The sequence below is a fragment of the Bufo bufo genome, chromosome 2, assembly GCF_905171765.1.
Source record: "Bufo bufo chromosome 2, aBufBuf1.1, whole genome shotgun sequence".
Classification (NCBI taxonomy): domain Eukaryota; kingdom Metazoa; phylum Chordata; class Amphibia; order Anura; family Bufonidae; genus Bufo; species Bufo bufo.
The window spans coordinates 99319656-99347650 of NC_053390.1; the positions used below are offsets into that span (position 1 = coordinate 99319656).

Genomic DNA, 27995 nt, shown 5'->3' on the forward strand with positions numbered 1-27995 from the left:
TGATATCTCCTCTAAGACAAGAAGGACTACTAATCTTACCATACTTGGACGATTTCCTTATAATAGGAAACTCAGAATTAGAAGCAATCAGTCAAGCAGACTATTTTTTGCAAAAAATTGCAGACCTGGGTTGGTTGGTAAACATGAAAAAGTCCTTCTTGATCCTGTCATCCAACAGGAAGTTTCTAGTTTTCCAGCCTCAGTGCAGGGCTGATCGAGGTCTATGGAAGACCCCACAGCTCCTGCACTCTCCCGCCCGGCGGTCACATGACCACCGGGTCGGGACAGGAAGCAGCACATTGCTTCCTTGCTGTATACACAGCGCTCATTCAGCGCTGTGTATACAGTGATCTAGAGGGCAGGGACACCTGGGAACTGTCTCTGCCTTCCCTCTGGGGTGCCCTGCTGTCACTGACAACGGGACCCTGGCACAGCAGCTGCACGATTAGCATGCAGCTGCCATCTCTGAAATAAACCCGACCGCCCAAGACGTTTATAGTCAATGGGTGGTCGGGAAGTGGTTGCCATGATGTACTTTTTAAAACAAATTCTACCACTGTCCCACTGGGGCTCTAGTTACCTGATCCCTGCTGCTTGATTCTGGCTCTGTGGGTCCCGGGCTCCCTTCTCCAGACTTCCAGTCCCCACATGTACATTTCCTGATGACTGACCTTAGCGGTGGCATGTGACGGCCACTTGAGGACACTCACCACTCAGGCCAGTCATTGGCTGTGGCAGTGCACATGACCCATCTGTGCAGGAAGGTTATATGTGGGGAATAGAAGAGCAAGAAATTAGTTAAAATAACCAAAACTAACCTCTTATGCTCCCTGCCAGTCATTGCTTACTTACCTGCAGCAGTGACGCCTCCATCTACCCACATGACCGCAGCAGCCAAACACTGTAGTGCTTGGCTGCAGCGGTCACAAGGGCAGACTGGTGCTAATTGAATAGGTAAGTATGGGTTATTGGATTATTTTATCACATTGCCTCCTCTTGGGCTATATTCATATCACCCATTCAAAAAATAATAATATTGTGCAGCGTGCTGTGCGTTTTTGTTCGGTAGAATGACGGGCTGCATGATGGAAACCTGGTGGATTCATTTATGGCAATTGGGGAGGGGGTTCACTGGCCATTGGTTGTGTCGCACTTCAGTCATATTTGTTCTGCTCCTGTAATGTAACAGTGACCCCTCAGGATACAACTAGACCCCACATACAATGCCTCAGACTCGGGTCCAACCAATCGACCATTTCTCTGGTAAAACACCTTCATTGGTTGTCTGGTAGCTCCTCAGCAGTATAACGTGTTCAGTACTGCCCCCTGTCTGTGCCAGGATCAGATGCTCCTTTGGACACCAGGTGAGCTGCGGCTTCATGTTATTTTCCTGGTACATGCAAAACCCTGAAGAAGCTCCTGTCCTCACCATAGAAAGTGATTTCCAGCTTCCATTCCTGACTGTTATATGTAAGGACTTGGTTTATCTGATTTGGTTATCTGCTAATTTCACATAAAACTTCACTGTTTCTTAGGCTCCATTCACACGAGCGCAAAATGGGTCCGCATCCGTTCCGCAATTTTGCGGAACGGGTGCGGACCCATTCATTCTCTATGGGGACGGAATGGATGCGGACAGCACAGAGTGTGCTGTCCGCATCCGCATTTTGCGGTGCGCGTCCCCGATTTTGGGTCCGCAGCTCCGCCAAAAGATAGAGCATGTCCTATTCTTGTCCGCAGCTTGCGGACCAGAATAGGCATTTCAATGGGGGTGCCGGGCTGGTGTGTTGCGGACCCGCAATTTGCGGACCGCAAAACACATACGGTCGTGTGAATGGAGCCTTATCCTGAGATAAAATTGTTGGTCTTTGGAACCAATTACAGGTTTTCCATAGATAGTTCTGGACTCAAGTTCCAGTTGTTTAAGCTTACAATGGTCGTCCTGGAACCAATAATAATGTAACACTGTAGATGTGAACGCAGCCTTAGGGCTCATGCACACGACCGTTGTTGTTTTGCAGTCCGTTTTTTACGGATGCGTTGTCCCGTATCGGAGGTTTTTTCTTTCTCTGATTTAAGTCCTCTTCCGTTTCGTTATTCCACAAAACATATCTGTATGGTTTCCGTATGTGGTCAATTTTTTTGCGGATCGGAAACAGTAACTTATTAATCACCAAACACATGAGCAATATGTGCTGGGCATAACATTTCTACAGTATTGATCCGCAAAATACGGATGACATACGGACGTGTTCCGTATTTTTTGCGGACCCAATCACTTGAATGAGGCCTCGGACCGTGATTTGCGAACAATAATATGACATGCAATACTTTTTTGCAGAACAGAAATACATAAACGGAATGCACACGGAGTACCTTCCGTTTTTGCAGACCTATTGAAGTGATGGGTTCCGCATACGGTCCGCAAAAAAACGGAACGTAAGCAAAATAAAATGTGTTTCTGTGCATGAGTCCTTAGGCCGCTTTCAGGCGAGCGTATTGAAATCCATCGGTATTCTGGCTCAGGATCCTGATGATATACCATCAGGATTTACGTGCGTATTTCTTCCTTTCTTCATTATTTATGCACTGCACAGACTGTAATGTGTGTATTTGAAAACAAATCCACAAAAAACTCGGACATGCTGCGGATTTCAAATACTGACGGAAATGAATCGCCTTTATGAATAGCTCGATTCATTAACATTAGCAGCTGATTCCGTTACATTAAATCCGGACTATATACGCATTGCAAAATGCAAATACGCTCACCTGAAAGAGGCCGTAGCCAGATTTTAAAAAAAATCCACTGAAGGGCACGTTATAGGGAGAGATAGACACCGCTTTTTAATCAATAAAGGGGTTGTCTCACTGAAGCAAATATTATTTATGTAACGGAAGTTAATACAAGGCACTTACTAATGTATTGTATACTTATTTTTCCATCACATTATACACTGCCCGTTTCCATGGTTACGACCACCCTGCAATCCATCAGTGGTGGTTGTACTTGCACACTATAGGAAAAAGCACTAGCTTACATGCGCTCCCATGGCCGCGGCCACCACAGAGACCAGCGCTGTATCCTATAATGTGCAAGCACGACCACCACTGATGGATTGCAGGGTGGTTGTAACCATGGAAATGAACAGTGTATAATGTGATGGAAAAATGAATCCAACCAGCAAAGAAAGCAATATGGACAATCGCAATACATTAGTAAGTGGCTTGTATTAACTGTCTCTACATAATAAACGCCACTTGCTGAACTTAGACATCCCCTTTAAATGACATTTCCGGGTTCTAGTTAATAGGAAGGTTGTATTGCTACAGCTAGGTTTGAAGTGAATAGATTGAGTTGCAGTTCTAGATGCAACCTATGGACAGGATGGTTCTGTGGAGCCCCTTTAGAATTGGTGACATAGCAATCTGATCAATCGGACAAGAATAGGCATTTCTATCATGGGGCCGGCTACATTCACACGGCCGGTATCCGTGTTTTGCGGACCGCAAAACACATACGGTCGTGTGAATGTACCCTTAGCTGAATGACAGCAGTTTTTCAAATGGTTTACAGCTTCAGTCTTGAACTATTGACTATCCATTCCCTTCAGTTATACAAGTGTCTCTAGTCCTGCAAAAAACATATTTACTTAATCAGTTATCAGTGAGAGGCTAGGTTAACCATGGGCGTTGCGTTCCCTGTAACAGCGGAACACAACACAATGGAAAGTATAAGTATTGCCGCTCCTTAACTGTGCGTTGCGTGCCATATAGTGAAGCATATGAAAAGCATGCTTCTTCATGGTCACTTAACGAGTTCGTTTTGCGGTAACGTGACGCACTGCATGCATTGGCCTTTATTCTTACAGTAGAGAAGTACCGTATTTTTCGCAAAAGTGGGGGAAAAAAGCAGTGCGTCTTATGGGGCGAATGCTGCGACCGTCCGGTGAATAGGCTGAGGGGAGGAGGGGGAGCGGCTGGGGGCCGGCATCTTTCTGTAATGGCAGTGGGGCCCAGCGCAGTCACTGTATTCTACTACACCGGGCCCCGCTCACTGTAGTATATGGTAATCATATCTAACTTGTGGATATTGTTAAAGTATTCCAATCATCTTAAGTCTAGCGCTGTACTACTTACTACTAACTTCTTGGCAGTCAGGAGGCCGGGTGGGCGCTCGTAGCGTAGCTCACTACGTCACGCGCCTACTCTGCCCACTTTATGAAAGAAGCAGGCACTGGGCCCCGCTGCCATTACAGAAACAGATGCCGGCCCCCATTCACTACACAGGGGCACTGTTATGGGGGGGGGGAATCTGTGGATGACACATAAGATAAGATGCTATATATGTGCCACCCACAGATGCCCCTCATAACGGTGCCACCCACAGATGCCCCTCATAACGGTGCCACCCACAGATGCCCCCCATAACGGTGCCCCCCACAGATGCCCCCCAGTTCAAAGAACTTGTTCTATTTTTTTTGCTGTGCGGACAGATCACGGACCCATTCAAGTTGCGGTCCCCAATGCACAGAACGGATGCACAGCGTTCGTATGCAAGAGGCCTTAGGCCCCTTTCAGACGAGCGAGTTCCACGCATCGGACTCGTAGCGTGAGTATGCAGCAGCTCCCGTCCTGACCTCCCAGCACTGACGGGATCACATAGCATTATATTTATTTATGATGCTATGTAACCCTTACAGTTCTGGAATGTATTGGATAAAACTGGCAGCATTATGTCCGTGTTATACAATACATGCCAGAACTGTAACTATACTCATGCTGCAAGTCCGATGCGTGGAACTTGCTCGGCTGAAAGGGGCCTTAGACACGGCAGGTGATATGATGTGCACAGCTCTGGCACCTTCACGCACACCCTTCCTTTGCAGCTTTCACTCAGACCACAGGCTGGGGTAAATGCTGCTGTCTTCTGCATATGTTTTTTTGTATTTTACATATAATGTTCATTTTTGATTTGACAAAGAAATGTCACTGTTAGACTTTCACACTCGCGTTTTGGCTTTCCATCATGAGCTCTCACAAGCGGTCCAAAACAGATTTGTGTTTCCCTAGTGCATTCTGAATGGAAAAGGATCCACTCAAAATGCATCAGTTTGACTCCGTTCCGCTTTGGAGGCGGACGCCAAAACTCTGCTTGCAGCGTTTTGCTGTCCACTTGACGAAACTGAGCCAAACGTTTTCTCTGACACAATCTGGCACAATAGAAAACTGATTCGTCTCCCATTGACTTTCCATGGAGTTCATGACGGATGGCTATGTTACAGATAATACAAACTGATCCGTTCATGACGGATGCCTGCAGTTCAATTATTGTAACTGATCCGTTTTTGCAGATCCATGACGGATCCGCCCAAAACGCGAGTGTGAAAGTAGCCTTAGAGTCCAAAGGTGATTTGTAAGCTTAAAGACATTACTGCAGATATCTAGTTTTTCTTACATGAGCAGTATGGATCGGATTAATTGTTCTTCCTTTTGTCTTCCAGCAATGCCCCTCTTGCTTTTTCCTCTAAAGTGTGCTATATTAAGTATCGTGACTCTTCCAGTGTCGGTGTGGCCCAGCATCTCACCAACACGGTCTTTATAGACCGAGCCCTCATAGTCGTACCATGTGCAGAGGGTGAGTATGGACGCTGATGTGATCTCTCACTACGCAGAATGTCCTTACATAATATTTCATATATGTCATGATGAATGAACCTTAGATTTACATGGACAGGGCATGTTGTGCTTGAATGAAATGCTGAGTTGAAATACATCATATGTTGTGCAGTCGCTGCATGCTGCGATTACTCTGGTCATATATCCATACCCGCTGGGGTCTTCTGTATGCCCCATGTAACTAAGAAATACTGTAAAAGTCTAACTGTTATATGATGCAGTGCTCCAGACTAAAAAAAATACCTAGTAGCCATTGGCTCCTGAACTGAAAAATTTAGTCGCCAAATCAAATTTTTAGTCGCCAAATCGAAACTGAATTTTGCTATCGTGACAACGCTACGCTGATCAGATCGGCGTAGGGTTGTTTTGAAACCAAAATTTTGATTCGCTTTCGTCACCATAAAAATATATTGCGATACTCAATACCGCGCAAAAAAAATAAAATAAAAAAAGCCGCGTGCATTTAGCATTTTATGAAACGTTCGGCCCATAATAGAACAGTCCTATGCTATTTTTTGGGGTGACAAGGTGACTAAAAAATGGCGAATGCTCACCGCATAGGAGATACTTTTTAATAATTTAATAGTTTGGACTTTTCGGACGCAGCGCTATGTAATATGTTTATTTAGTGTTTATATATTTTATATGTAAAATTGGGAAAGGGGGGATTTGAACTTAATATTTTAGGGTACTTTCACACTAGCGTTTTTCTTTTCCGGCATAGAGTTCCGTCACAGGGGCTCTATACCGGTAAAGAACTGATCAGGCATATCCCCATGCATTCTGAATGGAGAGTAATCCGTTCAGGATGCATCAGGATGTCTTCAGTTCAGTCATTTTGACTGATCAGGCAAAAGATAAAACCACAGCATGCTACGCTTTTATCTCCGGCGAAAAAAACTGAAGACTTGCCTGAATGCCGGATCCAGCATTTTTCCCCATAGGAATGTATTAGTGCCGGATCCGGCATTCAGAATACCGGAATGCACCCGCACTAAATCCGGACCCATTCACTTCTATGGGGCTGTGCACATGAGCGGTGATTTTCACACATCACTTGTGCGTTGCGTGAGAATCGCAGCATGCTCTATATTCTGCGTTTTTCACGCAACGCAGGCCCCATAGAAGTTAATGGGGCTGCGTGAAAATCGCAAGCAAGTGCGGATGCGGTGCGATTTTCACGCACGGTTGCTAGGAGATGATTGGGATGGAGACCCGATGATTATTATTTTCCCTTATAACATGGTTATAAGGGGAAATAATAGCATTCTGAATACAGACTGCTAAGTAGAAGGTCAATATAATAAACATTGGTGGCGCAGTGTGCCCCCCAACACTCCAGTATAATAAACATTGTTGGCGCAGTGCGCCCCCCAACACGCCAGTATAATAAACATTGGTGGCGCAGTGCGCCCCCCCATCACCCCAATATAATAAACATTGGTGGCGCAGTGCGCCCCCCCATCACCCCAATATAATAAACATTGGTGGCGCAGTGTGCCCCCCCATCACCCCAATATAATAAACATTGGTGGCGCAGTGTGCCCCCCCCCCCCCAATATAATAAACATTGGTGGCGCAGTGGGAAGTGCCAATAAGGGTTAAAAAATAAAAAAATAATTTACTCACCTCCTCCAGTTGATCGCGTAGCTGCCGGTCTCTTGTACTTACTTCTTTCTTCAGGACCTGTGGTGACATCACTGTGCTCATCACATGATCCATCACCATGGTAATGGGCCATGTGATGAGCTCAGTGACGTCACCACAGGTCCTGAAGAAAGAAGTACAGGTGACCGGCAGCTACGGATCAACTAGAGGAGGTGAGTAAATTTTCTTTTATTATTTTTAACCCTCATTGGCACTGCCCACTGAGCCACCAATGTTTATTATACTGGGGGGGGGGGCGTGGGCGCACTGTGCCACCAACGTTTCTTATACTGGGGAAGGGGGGGGCGCACTGTGCCACCAACATTTCTTATACTGGGGAAGGGGGGGGGGGGGCGCACTGTGCCACCAACGTTTCTTATACTGGGGAAGGGGGGGGGCGCACTGTGCCACCAACGTTTCTTATACTGGGGAGGGGGGGGGGGCGCACTGTGCCACCAACGTTTCTTATACTGGGGAAGGGGGGGGGGCGCACTGTGCCACCAACGTTTCTTATACTGGGGAAGGGGGGGGGGCGCACTGTGCCACCAACGTTTCTTATACTGGGGAAGGGGGGGGGGGCGCACTGTGCCACCAACGTTTCTTATACTGGGGGGGGGGCGCACTGTGCCACCAACGTTTCTTATACTGGGGGGGGGGGGGCCGCACTGTGCCACCAACGTTTCTTATACTGGGGGGGGGGGGCGCACTGTGCCACCAACGTTTCTTATACTGGGGGGGGGGGGGGCGCACTGTGCCACCAACGTTTCTTATACTGGGGGGGGGGGGGGGGGGGGGCACCGTGCCACCAACGTTTCTTATACTGGGGGGGGGGGGCGCACTGTGCCACCAACGTTTCTTATACTGGGGGGGGGCGCACTGTGCCACCAACGTTTCTTATACAAATACAGGAGGCGGGTGCCGGTATCAAATAGCCGGCACCCGACCTTTGTGACAGGGGGCTGCGATCAGCTACAATTAACCCCTCAGGTACCACACCTGAAGAGTTAACTCAACTGCAGCTGATCGCAGCTCCCTGTCATAGAGGTCGGGTGTCGGCTATTTGATTCCGGCACCCGCCTCCTGTATTGTATTACAGGTCAGTTATCTTCATTGGTGGCGCAGTGGCCACAGCCCCTCCCCTCCTCCCGTCTCTTCTTATTGGTGGAGGCGGCGGCAGCAGCAGCACAGGGGGGAGGGAGAGACTCCTCCTGCGCTGCTGAGAACTATCAGCTCCTGTGCCTGCCGCTGTATTGAGCAGAGCTGCGGCGGCGGGTCTAGTCGCAAATGGCGACAAGACTAAAAAGTCTTGTCATCATTTGTAAATTCTAAGTCGCATTGGCGACCATTTTGGTCGCCATCTGGAGCCCTGTGATGGTAGGATTACAGGTAGATGCTTTCTGGCTTCTGGTCATTGTACTTCAGATGGGGAATATCCTCATTCATATTAAAGGGGTTGTCATATATTGATGACTTATCCTCAAGATTGATGGTGTCTGGAATGGGAGCTGACTTGCACTACCCCAGTATTGCCACTACATGGTGTATGGAGCTGTATGCTTCCAGCTGTGTACATTGTATAGTTTCTGGCGCCATGGCTGCCTGAAACAGCTGATCGGTGGTGGCGCTGGTTCTCACCCCCTTCCTCCTCCATCTGATATTGATGACTGTAAGGGTACTTTCACACTAGCGGCACGGACATATAGTACTTTTATTCCGGCAGCCTCTCTGCGTGTGCCGCTGTCGGAACTCCGCCCCTCCCCCATTATAGTCAATGGGGCCGTAGTGGTAGTCCGGGGGCACGCGTGCACTAACAGCAAGACCGATCCAACAGGCTGTTCATCCGCTGGAACAGCCTGCTGGAGTCCCTTGCCGCTAGTGTAAAACTAGCCTAACCCAGACAATCCCTTTAAGTGTTTGTCCACACGTACCGGAAATGCTGTTTATTTTACATACGGATTACAGTACTAGTCATGTGGATGGGATTTACAGATCTCGTTCAAACACTGCGTAAACTGACCTGCGGTGCAGACGTTTAGCCCCTTAAAGACGCGGCCAATTTTTGTTTTTGCATTTGTTTTTTTTCTCCCCACCTTCCAAGAACCACAACTTCTTAAATTTTCTGTTCATATAGCACATGAGGGCTTATTTTTTGCAAGCAAATTTTATTTTTACTGGCACCATTTTAATTTACCAATTCTTGTACTGGAAAATGTAAAAAAAAAAATATATATATTTTAATAGTTTGGACATTTTCAGAAGTGGCAATGCCTGTTATGTTTATTTTTTATATGTAAAACTGGAAAAAAGCGGCGATTTGAATGTTTAATATTTTTGTGGTCTTTTTTAAAAACTTTTAAAAACATTTTTGTAATTTGTAGTCCCCTTAGGGGACTTGAACATGCGATGTTCTTGTACCATAGACTGTAATAGAATACTTTTGCAGTCTGTGGGTTTTTTACCAGCTGCCTGCTGGCACGGCTTTGCAGGCAGTTTCCTGTGACAGACCTGGAAGCCTTCACAAGGCCCTAGACTGTCAAAGCCATTGGAGCTCCATGATTTGGCCTCAGATGGTTGGCAGAGGAGCCCCCTTCCTCTGTCTAACTGCTCAGGGGTTAAATGACCGGGATCGATGTGATCCCAGTCATTGCGGCTGGGTGTCATATTATACACCTGGCACCCGCTATGTATGGAGCAAGCTCAGCTTGTAAGCTTGCCTCATACATTCCCTTAACTCAAATGACGCACCTGTTATTTCACATTTTCCTTTACATGTCTCGCTGCCACTTCTTAGGAGTCTCTTTCCTTGTCTCATCAATATCGTTAGATTTAGAGAGCCCTTTCAGACAGCTATATTTACCAAGGCAAGTTGGATGCTCATTTACCCTCCAGGGTCAACTGTTGGACAAATGTAGTATTAGGTGCATAAGTTTAAATAAATGGCCGTACTTGTCATACATGCATGGACACCAGTGACTGCTGTGCTTGCAAGTGGCTGTCGCCTCTGCCCCACAAAAGGGTCATAAGCACAAAGTCCACTCTATGATGTCCATCTACCCTTAAGGCCTCTTGCACACCGCCGTTGTGCTCCCGTGGCCGTATTTCGGGCCGCATGCGGCGGTTCTGCAATACACGGGGCACTGGCCGTGTGCATTCCGCATCATGAATGCAGACCCAACTGCTTTATATAGATCTGAAAAGTGGTCCAAGAAGGTACTCTCTATAAGATCCTGTCCATTAACTATTTTACCACTAGTTAGGCGAATATTGTCTATTTGCTTTTTCTGCTCTTGATTGGAAATCACTCTGCACAACAGATTTGCCGAACCCCTATTTTTGACCGTTAAAGAATAGCCTCTGTTGAGCCTTCTCCAACAAAGTCAGAATAGGCTTGACTAGCCTCTTGCATAGCTTTCCTATTTTCTTCTGTCTTATTACTATAAAAAGAGTGTGTAGCTGATACCGCTAGTTCTTTTAACTTTTTCTCATTGATGCCATACCCTTTCCTTAAATTAGCAATATTGCTAATGAATATTCCCCTCCATAAAGGCCTTAAAGGCATCCCACACTAGCTGAATTTTAGCTGAGTTATAATGAATATCCCAAAACCACTCCATCTCCTGTTGTATTATTTCATGATTCTCCATTACCGACATCCAATAGGGATTTCATCTAAATGGGGGTCTCCCTATATTCCTATTATAACCCATACAAAGCTCAAGGGACAAAGGCACATCTTGTCTCATATTTCATCCGTTTTATATAACTCATAGATTTTATATTCATTAGGGCAAGATCTATCCTAACCATAGATTTGCCAGATTTACTTATGCATGAGTATGCTCTTCTCCCATGCCCTAAACGTCCCCAAACATCCTCAAAACCAGCTTCCTAAAAGTGTGCCAAGGTAGACCCTTGGACAGAGGTATAGCCGCTCCCCCCCCTTCCCCCCATGGAAACCCTATCTATAGTGGGATTGATGACACAATTAAAATCCCCAATAACTAATGAAGGACATTCAGGCCATTGATCCATAAAAGTTAGCAAGGAGCAAGCAACATAAAGGGAGAACGGAGGTGGAATATAAACAAAAGCTAGAATACCGTATTTTCCGTCGTATGACTGGGCGTATAAGACGACCCCCAACTTTTCCATTTAAAATATAGGGTTTGGGCTATACTCTCTGTATAAGACTACCCAGCCCTCCCTGTCTTCAAGACGATCTTCTCCAGTCCAGGGAACTGACACTGCTATGGGGGGGATCTATGTATGACACTATATAGCATCTTATGCTATATGTGTCATCCACAGATCCCCCCCCATGACAGTGCCATCCACAGATCCCCCTCCCCATAACCGTGCCATCCACAGATCCCCCCCCCCCCCCCCTATAACCGTGCCATCCACAGATCCCCCTCCCCGACGCTCACAGGAGTACATTTATAAACTGTAATCGGTAACTTTAATCAGCGCTCATCTATTTACTAGGGTACCTTACTCTCAGCTCCGGTAACAGGCAGTGCGGGCGACGCTCACTCACTGATGTCACGTGCCTGCGCCGCCTAGTGGGAGGCCAGTGAGTGAGCGCCGCCCGCACTGACTGTTACCGGAGCTGAGAGTAAAGTACCCTAGTAAACAGATGAGCGCTGATTACAGTTTATAAATGTACTCCTGTGAGCGGCAGGGCCCTGTATATTCTAACCCCCAGGCAAGCGTCCCCGTCACCATGGGAACGCCTGGGGGTTAGAATATACCATCCGATCTGAGTATACCCGGCGTATAAGACGACCCCCGACTTTTGAAAATAATTTCTATTGTTAGAAAGTCGTCTTATACGACGGAAAATACGGTACATAATTTTCCCTCAAGTTTACAATATAAGAGAACAAATCTCCCCTGCTCATCAACAGAGGACGCCTCGCAGACGAAATCAATAGCCCTATGAATAAAGACTGTCACTCCTCTAGAATGACTGGTAAAGGTGGAGTGATACGTCTGCGCAACCCATCCCCTGGCGATACGCAGGGAAGTCGGAAAGTCTCCTCTGACGGATGAGTTTCCACCAGACAATCGCTGGTAGATGTCTCCACAACCACCGAAACCCCGAACATTTCAAGTAAGAACTCTAACTAACATTAAGTCAAAGGTCAAGACTCCCTACCTATGGAGATTTTTAACAAACCCTTCCTCCTTCCCCCTATCCTATAAGGCTACTTTCACACTAGCGTTCGGAGCGGGTCCGTCTGATGTTTCATCAGACGGATCCGCTCCTATAATGCAGACGTTTGCATCCGTTCAGAACGGATCCGTCTGCATTATAACTTAGAAAAATTTCTAAGTGTGAAAGTAGCCTGAGCGGATCCGTCCAGACTTTACATTGAAAGTCAATGGGGGACGGATCCGCTTGAAGATTGAGCCATATAGTGTCATCTTCAAACGGATCCGTCCCCATTGACTTACATTGTAAGTCTGGACGGATCCGCTTGCCTCCGCACGGCCAGGCGGACACCCGAACGCTGCAAGCAGCGTTCAGGTGTCCGCTTGCTGAGCGGAGGCTGAACGCTGCCAGACTGATGCATTCTGAGCGGATCCGCGTCCACTGAGAATGCATTAGGGCTGGACGGCTGCGTTCGGGGCCGCTTGTGAGAGCCTTCAAACGGAGCTCACGAGCGCTAGTGTGAAAGTAGCCTAAGACGCATCACAACCCAACCCTAGCTCCCCAATCCACTTGATCCGCCACATTCTGCAACAGATCTCTCAACTATGACCATTACCTCCCCCTCTCACTACTACCCAGCTCCACCATTGCTGCCAAACAAGAGAAGGAAAAATACAAGTTAATCAGATATTATTCCGATCAAGCCAGTCCATAGCAAGAATGAGTTCCATCCCTAAAGATGATCCGAATTTTAGCTGGATAAACAAATGAATACTATCCTTTTCTTGTAGACATTTTTTAACCGCAGTAAAGAAACGTCTCCTTTCTTGGATCTCTTTGGAAAAGTCTGGAAAAAATGTTTGTAAGAATTGAGTATGATTTTTATCCTCAGCACGCTCGGGTAGCCCCAATATTCTCACATTGCATCTCCTTGACCTGTCCTCCAGGTCCACCACTTCTTTTTTTCTAAGCGTGTTAAGATCCGTCTTTAGGGTAGAGATCTCAGTTTTTGATATTTTTAATTCATTCTGTAAAACACCCAGTAGAGTTCTCCACAATATTAACTCTGCCTCGAATCTTGGATACGTCCTCCCTTATCAGAATTGCATCAGTCTGAATTGATCCTAGCTGGATTGAGATGTCCTGTATTAATTCCCCGTTTTGTTTAACTACCAGCAATATTTCTTTGGGGAAGAATCAGCATTGGATAACTCTCCTTCCTCCACCCTCTCTATCCCCTGAGGTTGAGGGAATTCTTTTGTTTCTTCCTCCGCCATATCTGCAGAATTATTATTTCCTTAAGAGCTAGTATCCTGCAGCCCTTTTTGTCCTCCTCTCATAGTAATCTTTGGAGACTTCAGAAACTGGTCTATTTTTACCGCTTCCAGAGATCTCGGGGCTGATTTTACCCCAGAAAACTGCTGAGCGCCTATTTTGCTTAGGGCCTTTTTTTCTTTCCTTCTTCTTTCTTTCCTTCCCCCCCCCCCTCTTTCCCCCCCCCCAAGTAAGCTATTTATATATTAAGCAATTAATCTAATATAAACAGGGGAAACAATCAGCATGGGAGGAAGCAGTCCAAAAAAAAAAAAAACAGAGGTCAAGCCTATCTCCTTATAAAAGGTCTGAAAAAGACAAAAACTCATGGAGAGGCAGCCATTAAAGAAAGGACAGAAAGAGAGCAAAAGTCCACGGGGAAAAACAAACAGGGCCAGGGGAGCCACAACCACAACAAATCAGCAGTCGTATTAAATAGGCTACTTATATGTTATTCTGTTAGTTGGTTGTAAGTTCATAAACAACAGGAGCACAAAAAAAACTATCCTAAACGAAGATCTCACCTGTCCTCTCAAGGAATATTGACAGGATTTGGCAGGACACACAAGCTTCAGGGAGGCAACTGGGGTGGCCACTGGCTTCACCACAGAAAGCCCGACCTCACCAGCCATGCCCACCTTTGTGAAGCACGCCCCTGCCTCCGTGAAGCTGCGCCCCTATCTCCGGCCAGGAAAAAAGCGGGGAGGAGAGGGAAGAACTTTCTTAATGGAAGGTGAGCTGGGGGCAGCCCGGGTATTTCTCTCCCCCTCAGTCAGCCACAGGGAGCCATGTCTGCAGCTCTAGTGACTGACTGGGGGTGAGAGAAGCGCAATGCTGCTGTCTGAGCGTGAGCTACTGAAAAGGGTTGACATCCCGGTGTCCGTCCAGGCCCTGCGCCGGACGGAGGACAGGGAGCCAGAAAACTGGACTATCCGGCCACCCTAGAGGCAGCACAGAGGGCAGAGGAGAGAAGCAAGCAGAGGAATCCACGTGGGCAGCAAGTGGGACCAAGGAATTCGCAATCACACCACAAGCAGTATTGAACTCAGCCGGGTAGGTATCATCCATAACAGGCCCCCGCAGTCAGATGAAGCACCACCCCATCAGAGAGGGGATCGGGTCCGGGACTAGGAAGCTTTAGAGCTCGGGAACAGCTCTCATCGCCAAGCAGCAAGCAAAGCCGGAGACTAGATGGAGCGAAGCAGGAAGAGAGGAGGAGGGCGTGACGTGCCTAATCTACATCATCACATTCTGCCAGGTTCTGCTCCTGCAAATGTCCTAGAGGTGGTGCTTCATTGTGAACTGCTTTCGGCACTGACCTGCTTCACAGCCTCCAGCCGGAGACCACCACAACTGTCACTCAGAGGGGAGCTCAGCGAGCACTTTACAATGAAGCTCACACTCCTGGACACTTGCAGGAGCAGAATCAGGCAGAATGAAAGTCACATTACTCTTGATGAGAAAAGCTCCATGTTTGTGCCGCACTCCCCAGCCCTTACCTTGTGCTGTGAGCAGTTTTTCATGGTCAGAAACTGCTGACAGACACTTTGCAGTCACTTTCCCTTTCTGGTGTGGCATATACTGTAAAGAGCAGTAAGGTTATTGCTAGTGTATCTAATGTCAGTGGCTTATCCTCAACTGCTTAGAGGCCAAATGATAGTCGGGGCTTTTCTGTTACTTTTCTCCACACAGAAGTGGGGTCCTACAGGTTGTAGTAGGGAAAATTTAGAAGATCATGTCTGCTGCTGTAATGTACTAAACTGCATTGGAGGAAGAGTGAGCTTTGTGTCTACATTTGATGCCCAAGTACTGAACGGGGAGTGTAGAGTCTGCATGCAGCCCGACTGTCATGCTGTGGATCTGTCACCGGAGGTCTGTCTGTCCTACTGACAATCCTAAAGTCAGTACACTTGGGGAATCAAAAGGGGCCACATTTTCATTGTGCTTTTGAAGATTGTAAATCCTCTTCTGTACTACTGAAATTAATCTTTATTTTTCCTTTAATGGTATTGGTGATCAAAGACACTGGGCAAATTACCGTATTTTTCGCCCTATAAGACGCACTGGCTCGTAAGACGCAGCTAAGTTTTAGGGGAGGACAATAAGAAAAAAATTAGACATCAGATTGCCAATCAGACCCCCAATGTTAATACCCTCAATCAGACCTCAGATCAGACCCCAATGTGAATGACTACCAATCAGATCTCGGATAAGAGCCTCAGACCTGAGGAAGACCCCCCATGTCTCAGATCAGCCCCAAGCCTCATTTGGTCGGCATTACTGTGACCTGACGCACACAGCCTGTGACCAGAGCACCCTCACGCTGTGCGCAGCCAAAACACAGCCGAGGGCAGAGGACCAGGAAGCAGTGAGTACAGACCCCGGGGTGCGCTGCATTCACCGCTTCCTGGTCCTCTGGTATTAATGCGCGCTTCCATAATTGCTCATTAGTATTCTCCCCATGGGACACAGTGACATTTTTCCCCTCACTTTGGGGGGAGAAATGAGTCTTATGGGGTGACAAATGTCAGCAGAGTTGATCCTGCTGGTTAAGATGCCTTGCGAAAGTCTGTTGTGGTGTCCTCTAGAAAATTATTCTTTATGCAAATGAGGGCTTCATTGCACCAATGGGCGGGGCCTATCCCGTCAGTGTGCCTCTGTTTTCTAGTGCCTTGGTGCACTGAGACCCTCATTTTCATAAAGAATAAATTGTATTTTTTCTCAAACGCCAAGTTAAATGTCCCAAGACCTTTTATCAATTTAATTAGCAGGAACAACACTACCAGGTTTAATAGGACGGATCCTGCTGACAGGTGCTTTTTAAGACTTTTGTCACCGTATCATCATGACTTTCGTTCTTTCTTGAGTTACGACAAGAAATGGTATCATAAGCAAGGAGAACCCCACAGAATGGACCCTAACAGTAGTGTGAACAGAGCCTTATCTTCATAGTCCCGTTACATGTCCTGTAAGTCCCCTGTTTTCAGTTTCCTACCTTTACATTGCTAAAGTAGCAAGGAGGCACCCTTCAGTGTGGAACAAAGAAGGAAAGTTTGGCAATGTTACCACGTATGTGCAGGACACCTTCCTTCCTTAGACAGTAATGGCCACAAATGTAGGATGTTTGATGCCTGTGCAGAGACCCAGGATACCCCTACAGTCTCCCCGTGTGTTCCTTTTTATAAGTATATCCGCTGTTAACTATATTAAAGGGGTTGTGCCACCAATAACACTATTTCCCTGTCCACCCGGAAATGAGGTAAGTGTTTGATCACTGGGATCCGGTCTGCAAGTGCCACCGAATGGCCCCATAAGGATGTCCACTGCTCCAGTCACTTCTATGGGTCTGTCGAGTACAGTCCCCTAGAAATGAATAGAGTGGTGCGTGCACATTGCTCCATTCTCATGGGGAAGTTCGGCGGCACTTGCAGACCCCAATTCTCATGATCCCTGTGGTCCCAGCTATCTGACCCTCAAACACTTGTCCCCAATCCTGTGTATAATTGATAAGTGTTATTAGTGGCGCAACCCCTTTAAAGGGGCTTTTTCCATCTCAGACAATGGGGGCATATCACTAGAATATGCCCCTATTATCTGATAGGTGCGGGTCCCAGCACCTACACCAAGAACGGAGTCCCGAAAGTTGTGCACACTGCGCATAGTCAAGCCCCCCTCCATTAATTTGTACGGGGACCGCCGAAAATAGTCTGCCCCATAGAAATGAATGGGCACGGTGTGCTTCTATTCACTACTATGGGGGGAGTGCTTGCTGGTTGCCGGACACTGGGAAACCCGGGGTCCTCCAGCCACCACTTTCTCCGCTCTATTCTCGGTGTAGGTCCCAGAGGTGGGCCCTGCACCTATCAGACAATGGGGCATATCCTAGCGATATGCCCCCATTGTCCGAGATGCGAATACCCCTTTAGGTACTTATGATTGCAGCATATAGCATTTATCTGTCATGATTAGCTCTCGCTGCTTGCCATTATATCATATTTCTCAATCTAATGTGTAAGTGAAGCTATGCATCCATGTCTACATATTTCACCAGTGTAAATGGGCATTGTTTTAGGGATCTATATAACCTGAGCAACATTCAGAGCATTCATTTTCTTTTGTGTCCATGTTTCAAAGCAGACGGATTTTAACTATTTGGTTTTGTATGTTTTTTTTTTTGTTTTGTTTGTTTTTTTTCCTTTTCTTTTTTTTGTTTTTTTTCTCTTTTGTGTGATTATATGTGCATTATTAGATGACTAGCCTGGCCAAGGCAGATCTGTTACACATGCCTGAGTAAGGCACTGTATGCCATGCCACTAAACCAGCCGTCAAGGGAAAACCATGTGAGGATGACCTTGAAGTCTGACCACCGAAGATGGACGCCCTGTCTCTTGTGTTTTTGTTTTTTTTTTCATTTTTTTTTTTTTCTTGTGTTTTTTTTTTTTCTTTGTTTTATCCTTTCCTGCCTCTTTTTATTTTCTTTGCTTCTTTTACCTCTCCTCCTTTATGTAAACTAGGCGATGTCTTGTCTGATTAATTTTTTTGTTGTTGCCATAAATCATTATCAGGGTTGGTATTGATAAATCCTGCTTCTCCATGATAGTGGTATTTTTTATTTATTTTTTGTTCATTCTGCCTTGTTCTACCAGTTGCTGCTATTGTACCGCACGATCATTTGTTGATTTTGTGTGGAAATGATTTACTTAGTTTTACATTTTACATATATACATTTTTTTTACATTTTAATAATTTATTTTTTTATTGTATAAGTTGTCCCTCCCTTTCGTTCTTAGAACAACTATTATGTATTAATGCTAGATTACTCTGTGAATAGTAAATTCTTTCCTGTAGTAGGTTTGTTTTGGTGCATGTGGTTATCTCCTATAGTTAATGTTGATTTTCTTATTGAAATTTCTGTCTTCCTATTATTATTATGTATGTATATGTGTGTGTGTGTGTGTATATGTGTATATGTGTGTGTGTGTGTATATATTTATATATATATATATATATATATATATATATATATATATACACAAGTCATTATGATTGCCATGTCTGTCATGGATTTTGGGATAAACTAGTTACATCCCCACTTTCTCTTATATCCAGGGATATAGGAATATTTCTGGTAACTGCTCTATAATGTAGCTTTCATCATATTGAATTAGTCAGTATGGGGGGGAATTTATCACAACGGTAATATTTGTAATGCAGTTCTTCTGCTGCTCTGAAGCATCCCCGCTCCTCTGCTGGTCTCCATTTACCAGACTTCAGCGATGACATGGCTTGATATCACATGACCACTGCAGCCAATCACTAGCTGTAGCAGTGACGTGTGAACACTACTGAGGTCAGCTCCGTGTGCAGCGGTCACATATGTGTTGACATGATATCACTGGAGTCAGGTGAACAGAAACAGGCAGGTAACCAAGGAGCGTCAGGAGAATGGTAAGTGAGTATTACTCCTTTTGCTATTTTACATGGTTAGGGCTCATGCACATGACCGTATGTATTTTGTGGCCCGCAAAACACGAATCCGCAAAAAATACGGATGACGTCCGTGTGCATTCTGTATTTTGCAGAACGGAACAGCTGGCCCCTAATAGAACAGTCCTCTCCTTGTCCGTTATGCGGACGATAATAGGACATGTTCTATTTATTTTAATTTTTTTGTAGAACAGACATACGGTCTGCAAAAACACAGAACGGACACGGAAAGAAAATACGTTCGTGTGCTCGAGCCCTTAGTTTGTAAAAATATTTTCTGAGGTTGGACAACCCCTTTAAAGGGAGTCTTTCACCAAATATGACCATTACAGACCACTCAGATCAGAGTCTCCATTACTTTCCCCAGATTGCTATGGTACCTTTCATATTGCAGTCCATCGGCGATTTGCTCCAAAAAACACTTTTATACCATATGGTAATTAGGTTCTGAAGGTGCCCAGGGGCGGCGTTCATGCGGCCAGTGCCCAGGCCCCTCTGCGCTTTGATTGCCAAACCCCTCCTCTCACAACTCTGGCCCGTCCTTGTTTAATCTGATTACCACCTCCTCTTTGTCTGAAATCCCGCGTCCTCGCCGCTCCACACATTCCCGGCACATACGCACTGCATTGCCCATTATGGGCAGAGGAACAGGGACTTTCAATGCGCCAGCCTGTGCAACCCAATCCAGCCGGCGGAGGCACGGGATTCCAGACTGAGAGGAGGAGGTAATCGGATTAAACAAGGACGGGCCAGAGTTGTGAGAGGAGGGGTTTGGTAAGCAAAGCGCAGAGGGGCCTGGGCACCGGCCGCATGAACGCCGCCCCTGGGCACCTTCAAAACCTAATTACCATATGGTATAAAAGTGTTTTTTGGAGCAAATCGGCGACGGACTGCAATATGAAAGGTACCATAGCAATCTGGGGAAAGTAATGGAGACCCTGATCTGAGTGGTCTGTAATGGTCATATTTGGTGAAAGACTCCCTTTAAGGCTTTATAGTTAAATATAATGTATGACATTTCCTCTATGGTAAGTCTATTGTATAAAGTTTAATTTTTAGTGTCGCTCATTGTGAAGGAAGTGAAGTGTTAGATCCGACTATTGCCTCATACAAACAACATATTGTTTTTAATGCAAAGATAGATGTGTGTGTGTGTATATGTAAAATATGGCTTTATCCAGGAAGGGGACCAGGTGCTTAAGTGAGTGCTGTGACTTTTTCATACCAAGTTGGTATTGCAGCTCAGACCAATTCACTTAAATGGGACTGAGCTTCACAAAGGCCATGTCACCAACGGATGTGACATCAGAGGGCAAGGAAGAGGCCACACTGCTGCCCCTTCTAACAGATGGTCAGCATGGGTGCCGGGAAGTCAGACTCCAACTGATCTGATATTGATGACCTATCCAGTGATGTCTCATCAGTATTTAAGAGTTTTCCAAGATTATAATTTTTTTTTTTTTACTGATGACCTGTCCTCTGGATAGGTCAATCAGTATCTGATGGATGGGGGTCCGACACCTGGAACCCCCGCCGATCTACTGTTTTGAGGAGGATGTGGCGCTCCTTTGTGTGCCGTGGCCTTCTCGCAGCCTACCAAGCATAGCGCCGTATAGTGGCTGTGCTTGGTATTGCATCTCCTTTTTTGAGGCAGCCACAGCCTGCGATATTCAGAAGAGTTGGCAGAGATTTGAGTATATAGAGCTTAGGGCTGCAGCTAACGATTATTTTAGCAATCAAGTATTCTACCGATTATTTTTACGATTAATCGAGTACTGTAATAAGAAAAATGAATTAATAGTCTGTTTTCAGTTATAAAAACTCATCAGATTCCCTGCCATTAGTCTCCAACACCCTTCCTTCCCCTTTGTGCGATCAGCCCAAGTGCATCAGTTCCCCCCCAGTGCCATCGGCTCTCCCCCAAGGCTAGGCCACACTTGAATTAAACCACGGACGCACGGTCCGTGAAAGCCCAGCCTGCCCTCCTCCTGACACCCGGAGTGCACAGCGTCATTGGTTGCTATGACGCTGTGCACTCTGGGCGCGCCCGGCCTTAGTCGCGCTCCCACCCCCTCAGTGTCACCAACTTACATTTCTAGCAGGGGTGCCGCCGACACTCCATTGTTCCACGCTGCTCTGGGCCTGACGTCACACAGGAGGTCAGTGCAGCGCGGGACCATGGATGTGCTATGACCGGAGGCACCCTGCTGGAAAGGCGAGTATTCCGAGCGCATTGCGGGCCAGCGGGAGACCACGGAGTGGGAGTAATAGCAAGAGCTTCACTTCCGCTTCGTGGTCACGTGACAAACGAATCCTCAATGCAAAAAATTTGCATCGTGTATTTTTTGTGTCGAATTACTCGATTTAATCGAGTACTCGTTGCAGCCCTTATAGAGCTACAAGAGCATTAGTGAGGTTGTGCACCCTACGCTAAAGGTGTTTGGTGGGATTTAGGTCCGGGTCCTATCACGCAAAGTTTGAGGCAGACAGTTTTCCGGATAATTGTATAGTTTTGATAATCTCATTTGTCCATCCCAGGCTATACCATCTGGGACTATCAGAGACTACGGCTCCTTCCCCTAGAAGCCATACAGATGGCATTATACATTTGGCCAGTAATCTTTCTGCTAAACCCAGATTGGCAGATGGAATACTTTTCCAGTTGGTGCCAGGGGATGTCTGGTACTTTATAGTGAGTGTGGATCCAAGGTCTGACTTTCTGTACGGACCCAGCTGGCTGGTTCTGTGAGTGTGTGGCATACTGCTTCATGGCTGAGCTGCCGATCCTAGAGATGTTCATGGACGCTGCATGGCTTGCTAAATAGGACCTATTAGTAATGGTTGTACCTGAAGCATCTACATATTTTGGCCACGTAGCCCTAATACCTGTTATGGAGCATATAAGAGTTAAAGGGTTGTCCCTTGACCAGATATGATGGCATATCGCTAAGGCTACTTTCACATTGGCTTTTTGGTTTCCGTTTGTGAGATCCGTTCAGGGCTCTCACAAGCGGTCCAAAACTGATCAGTTTTGCCCTAATGCATTCGGAATGGAAAAGGATCCGCTCAGAAAGCATCAGTTTGCCTCCATTCCGTCTCCATTCCGCTCTGGAGGCGGACACCAAAACGCTGCTTACAGCGTTTTGGTGTCCACCTGACGATGCAGAGGCAAACGGATCCGTCCTGGCACACAATGTAAGTCAATGGGGACGGATCAGTTTTCCCTGACACAATGCAAAACGGATCCGTCCCCCATTGACTTTCAATGGTGTTCAAGACTGATCCGTTTTGGCAATGCTAAAGATAATACAAACGGATCTGTTCTGAACGGATGCAGATGGTTGCATTATCGGTGCGAATCCGTCTGTGCAGACACATGACTGATCTTCACAAAACGCAAGTGTGAAAGTAGCCTAAGATATGCCATCACTTGGGAAAGTCAGAATGTAAGCGCCACAGTGCTAGTTAGAATTATTAAACCTGGCACAACACCATGTATATCTTTCACTTAGTGATCCGTTGCTTCATTCTGGAGAAAAAGTACTTTTAACATATATGCAAATGAGCAGTTAAGAGCGCCAAGGCAGTGCTCCAGACTAAAAAAAATATAACCAGGAGCCATTGGCTCCTAAACTAAAAAATGTAGGAGCCAAATTAATTTTTTTAGTCGCCAAATTTAAAATGCATATAATTAAAAAAAAGGACTTGACGGAGAAGATGAGACGCAGGTCACAGTAGTGAGCCAGCACTACATATAGGAGAATACAGCACCACATACCTCTCACATCCAGTGACATCTTTTAGGGGACAAGGTGACTAAAAATGGCGACTTGCTCGGTTTAGATTTTTTTTACGTCACGGCCTTCACCAGCGCGGAAATATTTTTTTATATTTTAATAGCTCACACTTTTTCGGATGTGGCGATTATGTAATATGTTTATTTTTTATTGTTTGTAAATGTTATATGTAAAATTGGGAAAGGGGGCGATTTAAACTAAGTATTTTGGTGTTTTTTGAACTTTTTATTTAATAACCATTTCCCCCCCCTTAGGGTCTATAACCTGGATCTTTTCATCCCTTGTCCTATTCACCCTGATAGAGCTGTATTAGGGTGACTAGGACTTCACACTGTCCCTGCTGCCCTGTGCATAGTACACACAGCACAGGGAGATTACCATGGCAGCCAGGGCTTCAGTAGCGTCCTGGCTGCCATGGTAACCGATCGGAGCCCCAGCAGTGTAATCTGCCACTGCCACCAATGGAGGGGAGGGGACCCTGTGGCCACCATATAACAATGAGGGGGGGGGGGGCCTGTGGCCACTGCACCACCAATGATACTAATAATCGGAAGGGGGCGGGAGGGCTTTGGGAGGGCGCACTGCACCACCAAGGATACTAATACTAAAGGGGGGGGGGGGGCACTGCGCCACCAATGAATGTAATTAAAGAGGACCTTTCATGGGTCCAAAGAATATGAACTAAGTAGCAGGCTACATAGAGCGGCGCCCAGGGATCTAAGTGCACTTACTATTATTCCTGGGCGCCGCTCCGTACGCTCGCTGTGGCCCACGGTATTTTCAACATTCAGAGCAAGGAGGAGGAGACGCCAGTGTGTCTCCTTCTCCCTGACAGCAGCGCTGTCCAATCGCAGGGAGAAGGAGAGACACTGGCGTCTCCTCCTCCTTGCTCTGAATGTTGAAAATACCGGGGGCCACAGCGAGCGAATGGAGCGGCGCCCAGGAATAATAGTAAGTGCACTTAGATCCTTGGGCGCCGCTTATGTAACCTGCTACTTAGTTAATATTCTTTGGACCCATGAAAGGTCCTCTTTAACTCATTTATACAAGTGTCAGCAGCGGTATAACAGACCCGGCACCCGGCCTCAATAACAGGGCATGCGATCAGCGGCAATTAACCCCTCAGATGTGGCACCTGAGGGGTTAATTGCAGTGTATCGCATGCCCTGTTATTGAGGCCGGGTCTGTGATACCGCTGCCTATACTTGTATTAATATGTTTTACATTCATTGGTGGCGCAGTGGCCACAGCTCCTCCCCTTCTCCCTGCTATCTCCCCATTGGTGGCAGTGGCGGCCGCGTCACAGTGGGGAGGAAGTTACTCCCTCCTTCTCTACTGTGCTAGTGAAGAGAACATGGCACGTGCCATGTTCTTTAACTGATACTAGGCTGCGCAGCAGCGCGGCGGTCCAGTCGCAAATGGAGACAAGACTAAAAAGTCTTGTCGCCATCTGCAAATTTTAAGGCACATTGGCGACCGTTTTGGTCGCCATCTGGAGCCCTGCAAGGGTGGGCCCAAGTCACTCTGTGCACCCTTTCTCCTCCTGCTTCCTCTGGCAGCCCGTTCCTCACCTTTTTTGATTTGACAGGGCTAGATTCCTGCATATTCATCTTGACTGGCTCCAACAATCAAAAAGCAGAGGGAGGGGCTGGCAGAGGAAGCAGGAGGAACAAGATTGCACAGAGTGGCTTGGGCCAGTACTCGGAGCAGTTCACTGCTTATTTGCATATGGATTAACTTGGCGACCATGCCATTTTTTTTTTCATCATCGCTTTCCAAGAGCTGTCTCTGTATATTTACTGCTGTTTCTTCATACATTCTTGTAGTACGCCTGATGAAGGGACTGGTGATGTCTCGAAAGCTCGCTATGTAACATCATTACTTCTAGTTTTGTTAGCCATTAAAAGGTATCAAACCTGCAATACTCTTATTTTGTTTCTCTTAATGAGAGCACTAAACTGTTTTCCAAGAGCTATAACTATTTGTTTTTTCATCCAATGTACCTGTATGAGGGCTTATTTTTTGCAGGACAAGTTACAGTTTTTAATGCACCATTTTGTGTACATATAATCATTGTTTAAAGCCAGCGGTTCTAGCCTAAACCGCCCTTGTTTATGTCAGTAAAAAGGCATATTTCTGGTCACTAAGGGGCTAAAAGTACTTTTTCTCCAGAATGAAGCATTGGCTCCCTACGTCAAAGATATCATTTCAGTCAGCTGCTCTTTTTGAACATGGGAGTCTATAGGCGGCATATGCCATTGTACTGACTGTACTGTGGCATCCTTGGGAGGTAGAAGCCCAAGCACACTGCAGACACAGTTTGAATTGCTCCTAAGTGCTGCGGCTCCTTTTCAGGATCTTCCTGTTCAGCAGATGGACCAGTGTGTAATAAAGGAGATCCCAGCAAGCGCTTGTTGTCTTCAATTCATATGCTATTTATTTCATAAATACATCCATAATGGACGCTTTTCGGCCCGTCCAGCCTTCACTTATTACACAGTGGATTTTCTCCTTCCCGTGCCGGCGCTTATCGGGTTCAGGTGCCAACTGCTTCCTTGAACTCAGCAGATGGACCAGAGCGCCTTTGTTTAGGGGAAAAAAAACTAAAAAATAACACATAAAGGACTTTAGCATGGGTCCGAGATACTGAACAGTTCTAAGGTAGGCCTTTATATTGATGGCTTAGACACAGGATAGGCCATCAATTTTTGATTGGTGGGGGTCCTACACCCTGCAGTAGCTCCAGCGCTGGATCTACACAGCTCCATTCATTCTATATTGGGCAGAGCTGTTTACTGCTCTGCACTGATCCCATTGTAGTGAATGGGAGCAGCACTGCAGTAACCAGCTCTATCGACTGTGTGGTTCTGGGTACTGCAGAAAGCTGATCTGCGAGGTATATGACCCATGCCAGTCAGATTTTGATGCCCTTTCATAGTATGTAAGACTTGAGAATCCCTTTTAAAGCGGACCTGTCACCATGAAATGCAGTGCAATCTGTGCGCAGCATGTTATAGAGCAAGAGGAGCTGAGCAGATTGATTTTATAGTTTTGTTGATTCTGTAAAACTTAAAAAAAAAAAAAAAAAAATCTGAACTTTTATGACTGTCCCATGTACAGCTATCAGTGACTGACAGCTATCTCTGTATACACATTTACAAAGGGAATGAAATCAATCACTTCCCCCATGTACAACTGAAGTCAGAACTAGCTTAGCTTTAACCACCTCAGGACCGCCGTACGCAGGATTGCGTCTTTGCGGCGGTCCTGTTGTTCTGGGTGGACGCGCCGGTGCGTCCTCTCGCGAGACGCGAGATTTCGTGCATTGCCGGCCCGCGCATGCGCATCGCGGGCCGGCAAAAGTTAAAGAAGTATTTCGTCACCAGCCTGCCAGCAACGATCATTGGCTGGCAGGCTGGCGATTTTCAAAAAATCGAATCAGAAGCCAGATAACAGATCATATTAGTAAATATGATCTGTTATATGGCTTCTCTGCTCCTGTGCTGGTCCTTTTCGTCGGTTGGATCCAGCACAGGAGCAGACTTCACAGTGAGTAGCACCAACACCACACTTTAGCCCCAGATCACCCCCCTGCACCCCAATTAACCCTTTGATCACCCCTTTGATCGCCCCTGTCAATCACTATTGAAAGGAAAAAAAGTGATCAGTGTAAACTGTCACTTTTTTTTTTTCACTAGTATTGGCTGTTAGGTTTTAGGGATAGTTTAGGCCCCTTGGTTAGGTAGTTAGCGTCAGTTAGCGCCCAGCCCACCGCACCGCAGTCACTTTTATTCGCTGATTAGCGTATCGCTAATCAGCATTTGTACTTTTATAGTATCTGTAAGTGATCAAAACTGATCACGGTCAGATCTATAATAGTATTAGTGTCACTTTAGTTCGCCCTCCACCCAAAACGCAGTGTTTGCCCGATCAGGCCTGATCGGTCGCCCACACGTGCGTTCACCCACGCCCGCCCCACCGCAGTGACAAAAAAAATTTTGTTTTTTGATCACTGCACATTCACTTTACAAGCACTGCGGCGATAAAAAAATCAGTTTTGATATTTTTTATCAACCGCAGCAGCCTCCGGTACTTCGCTAGCCTCCCCTTTGTAAGACAGGTTTGCTTTTTTTCTTGGGTAGTCTCAGGGAATACCCCTAAATTTAGTAGTCCAAATGTCAAACAGGGGGTATTCTTCTGAAGAGGCCTACAGGATTCTGACCCAGTCGGATGAGGAGTGGGAACCCTCATCTGATGAATCTAGCGGGTCAGAATATGAACCTGTGGAAAGCAGTGGCTCTCTGACCCAAAGTTCGGACGAGGAGGTGGAGGTCCCTGGCAGCACCAGGCGTACCCGGCCCCGTGTCGCTAGACCACAGGTTACGCAGGATCCGTTTCAAGAGCAGCAGAGTGGGGCTGTCGCTGCCGGATCACGTGGTGAGGCATACACCAGCAGCGCAGCCCTTCCTGGACCTAGTACCAGCACTGCCGTACAACATGGTGACGTGGCGAGCACCAGAAGGGCAGTTGAAGCTGGTACGGTGGCACGTGCACTAGTTACCCCGTCGCAGCCACCGCGCAGACAGGCCCGTAGAGCCCCTAGAATCCCTGAGGTGCTGGCAAACCCTGATTGGCAGTCACCAACTTCAGCCGCACCTGTAGTTCCCCCTTTCACCGCCCAGTCTGGAGTTCGGGTTGAGACGGCTCAAATCGGTTCGGCCCTGGGATTTTTTGAGCTGTTCTTGACTGCGGAGCTCTTGGACTTAGTCGTGGCAGAAACAAATCGGTATGCCACACAATTTATATCCGCCAACCCGGGAAGCTCTTATGCCCAGTCTTTCCGGTGGAAACCAGTCCAAGTTTCCGAAATTAAAATTTTTTTGGGCCTTCTCCTCAACATGGGTCTAACTAAAAAG

General features: G+C 46.5%; 1 protein-coding gene across 2 annotated transcripts in view; it reads left to right on the forward strand.

Moving 5' to 3' along the window:
* SREK1 (splicing regulatory glutamic acid and lysine rich protein 1) overlaps positions 1 to 27995 on the forward strand; it is an 86616-nt gene that overhangs the window by 6712 nt on the left and 51909 nt on the right. For both annotated transcript variants that reach the window (XM_040421356.1, XM_040421357.1), the window contains exon 2: positions 5505 to 5638. In XM_040421356.1, the coding sequence (XP_040277290.1) occupies positions 5505 to 5638 (134 nt within the window). The remainder of the gene's footprint in view (positions 1 to 5504; positions 5639 to 27995) is intronic.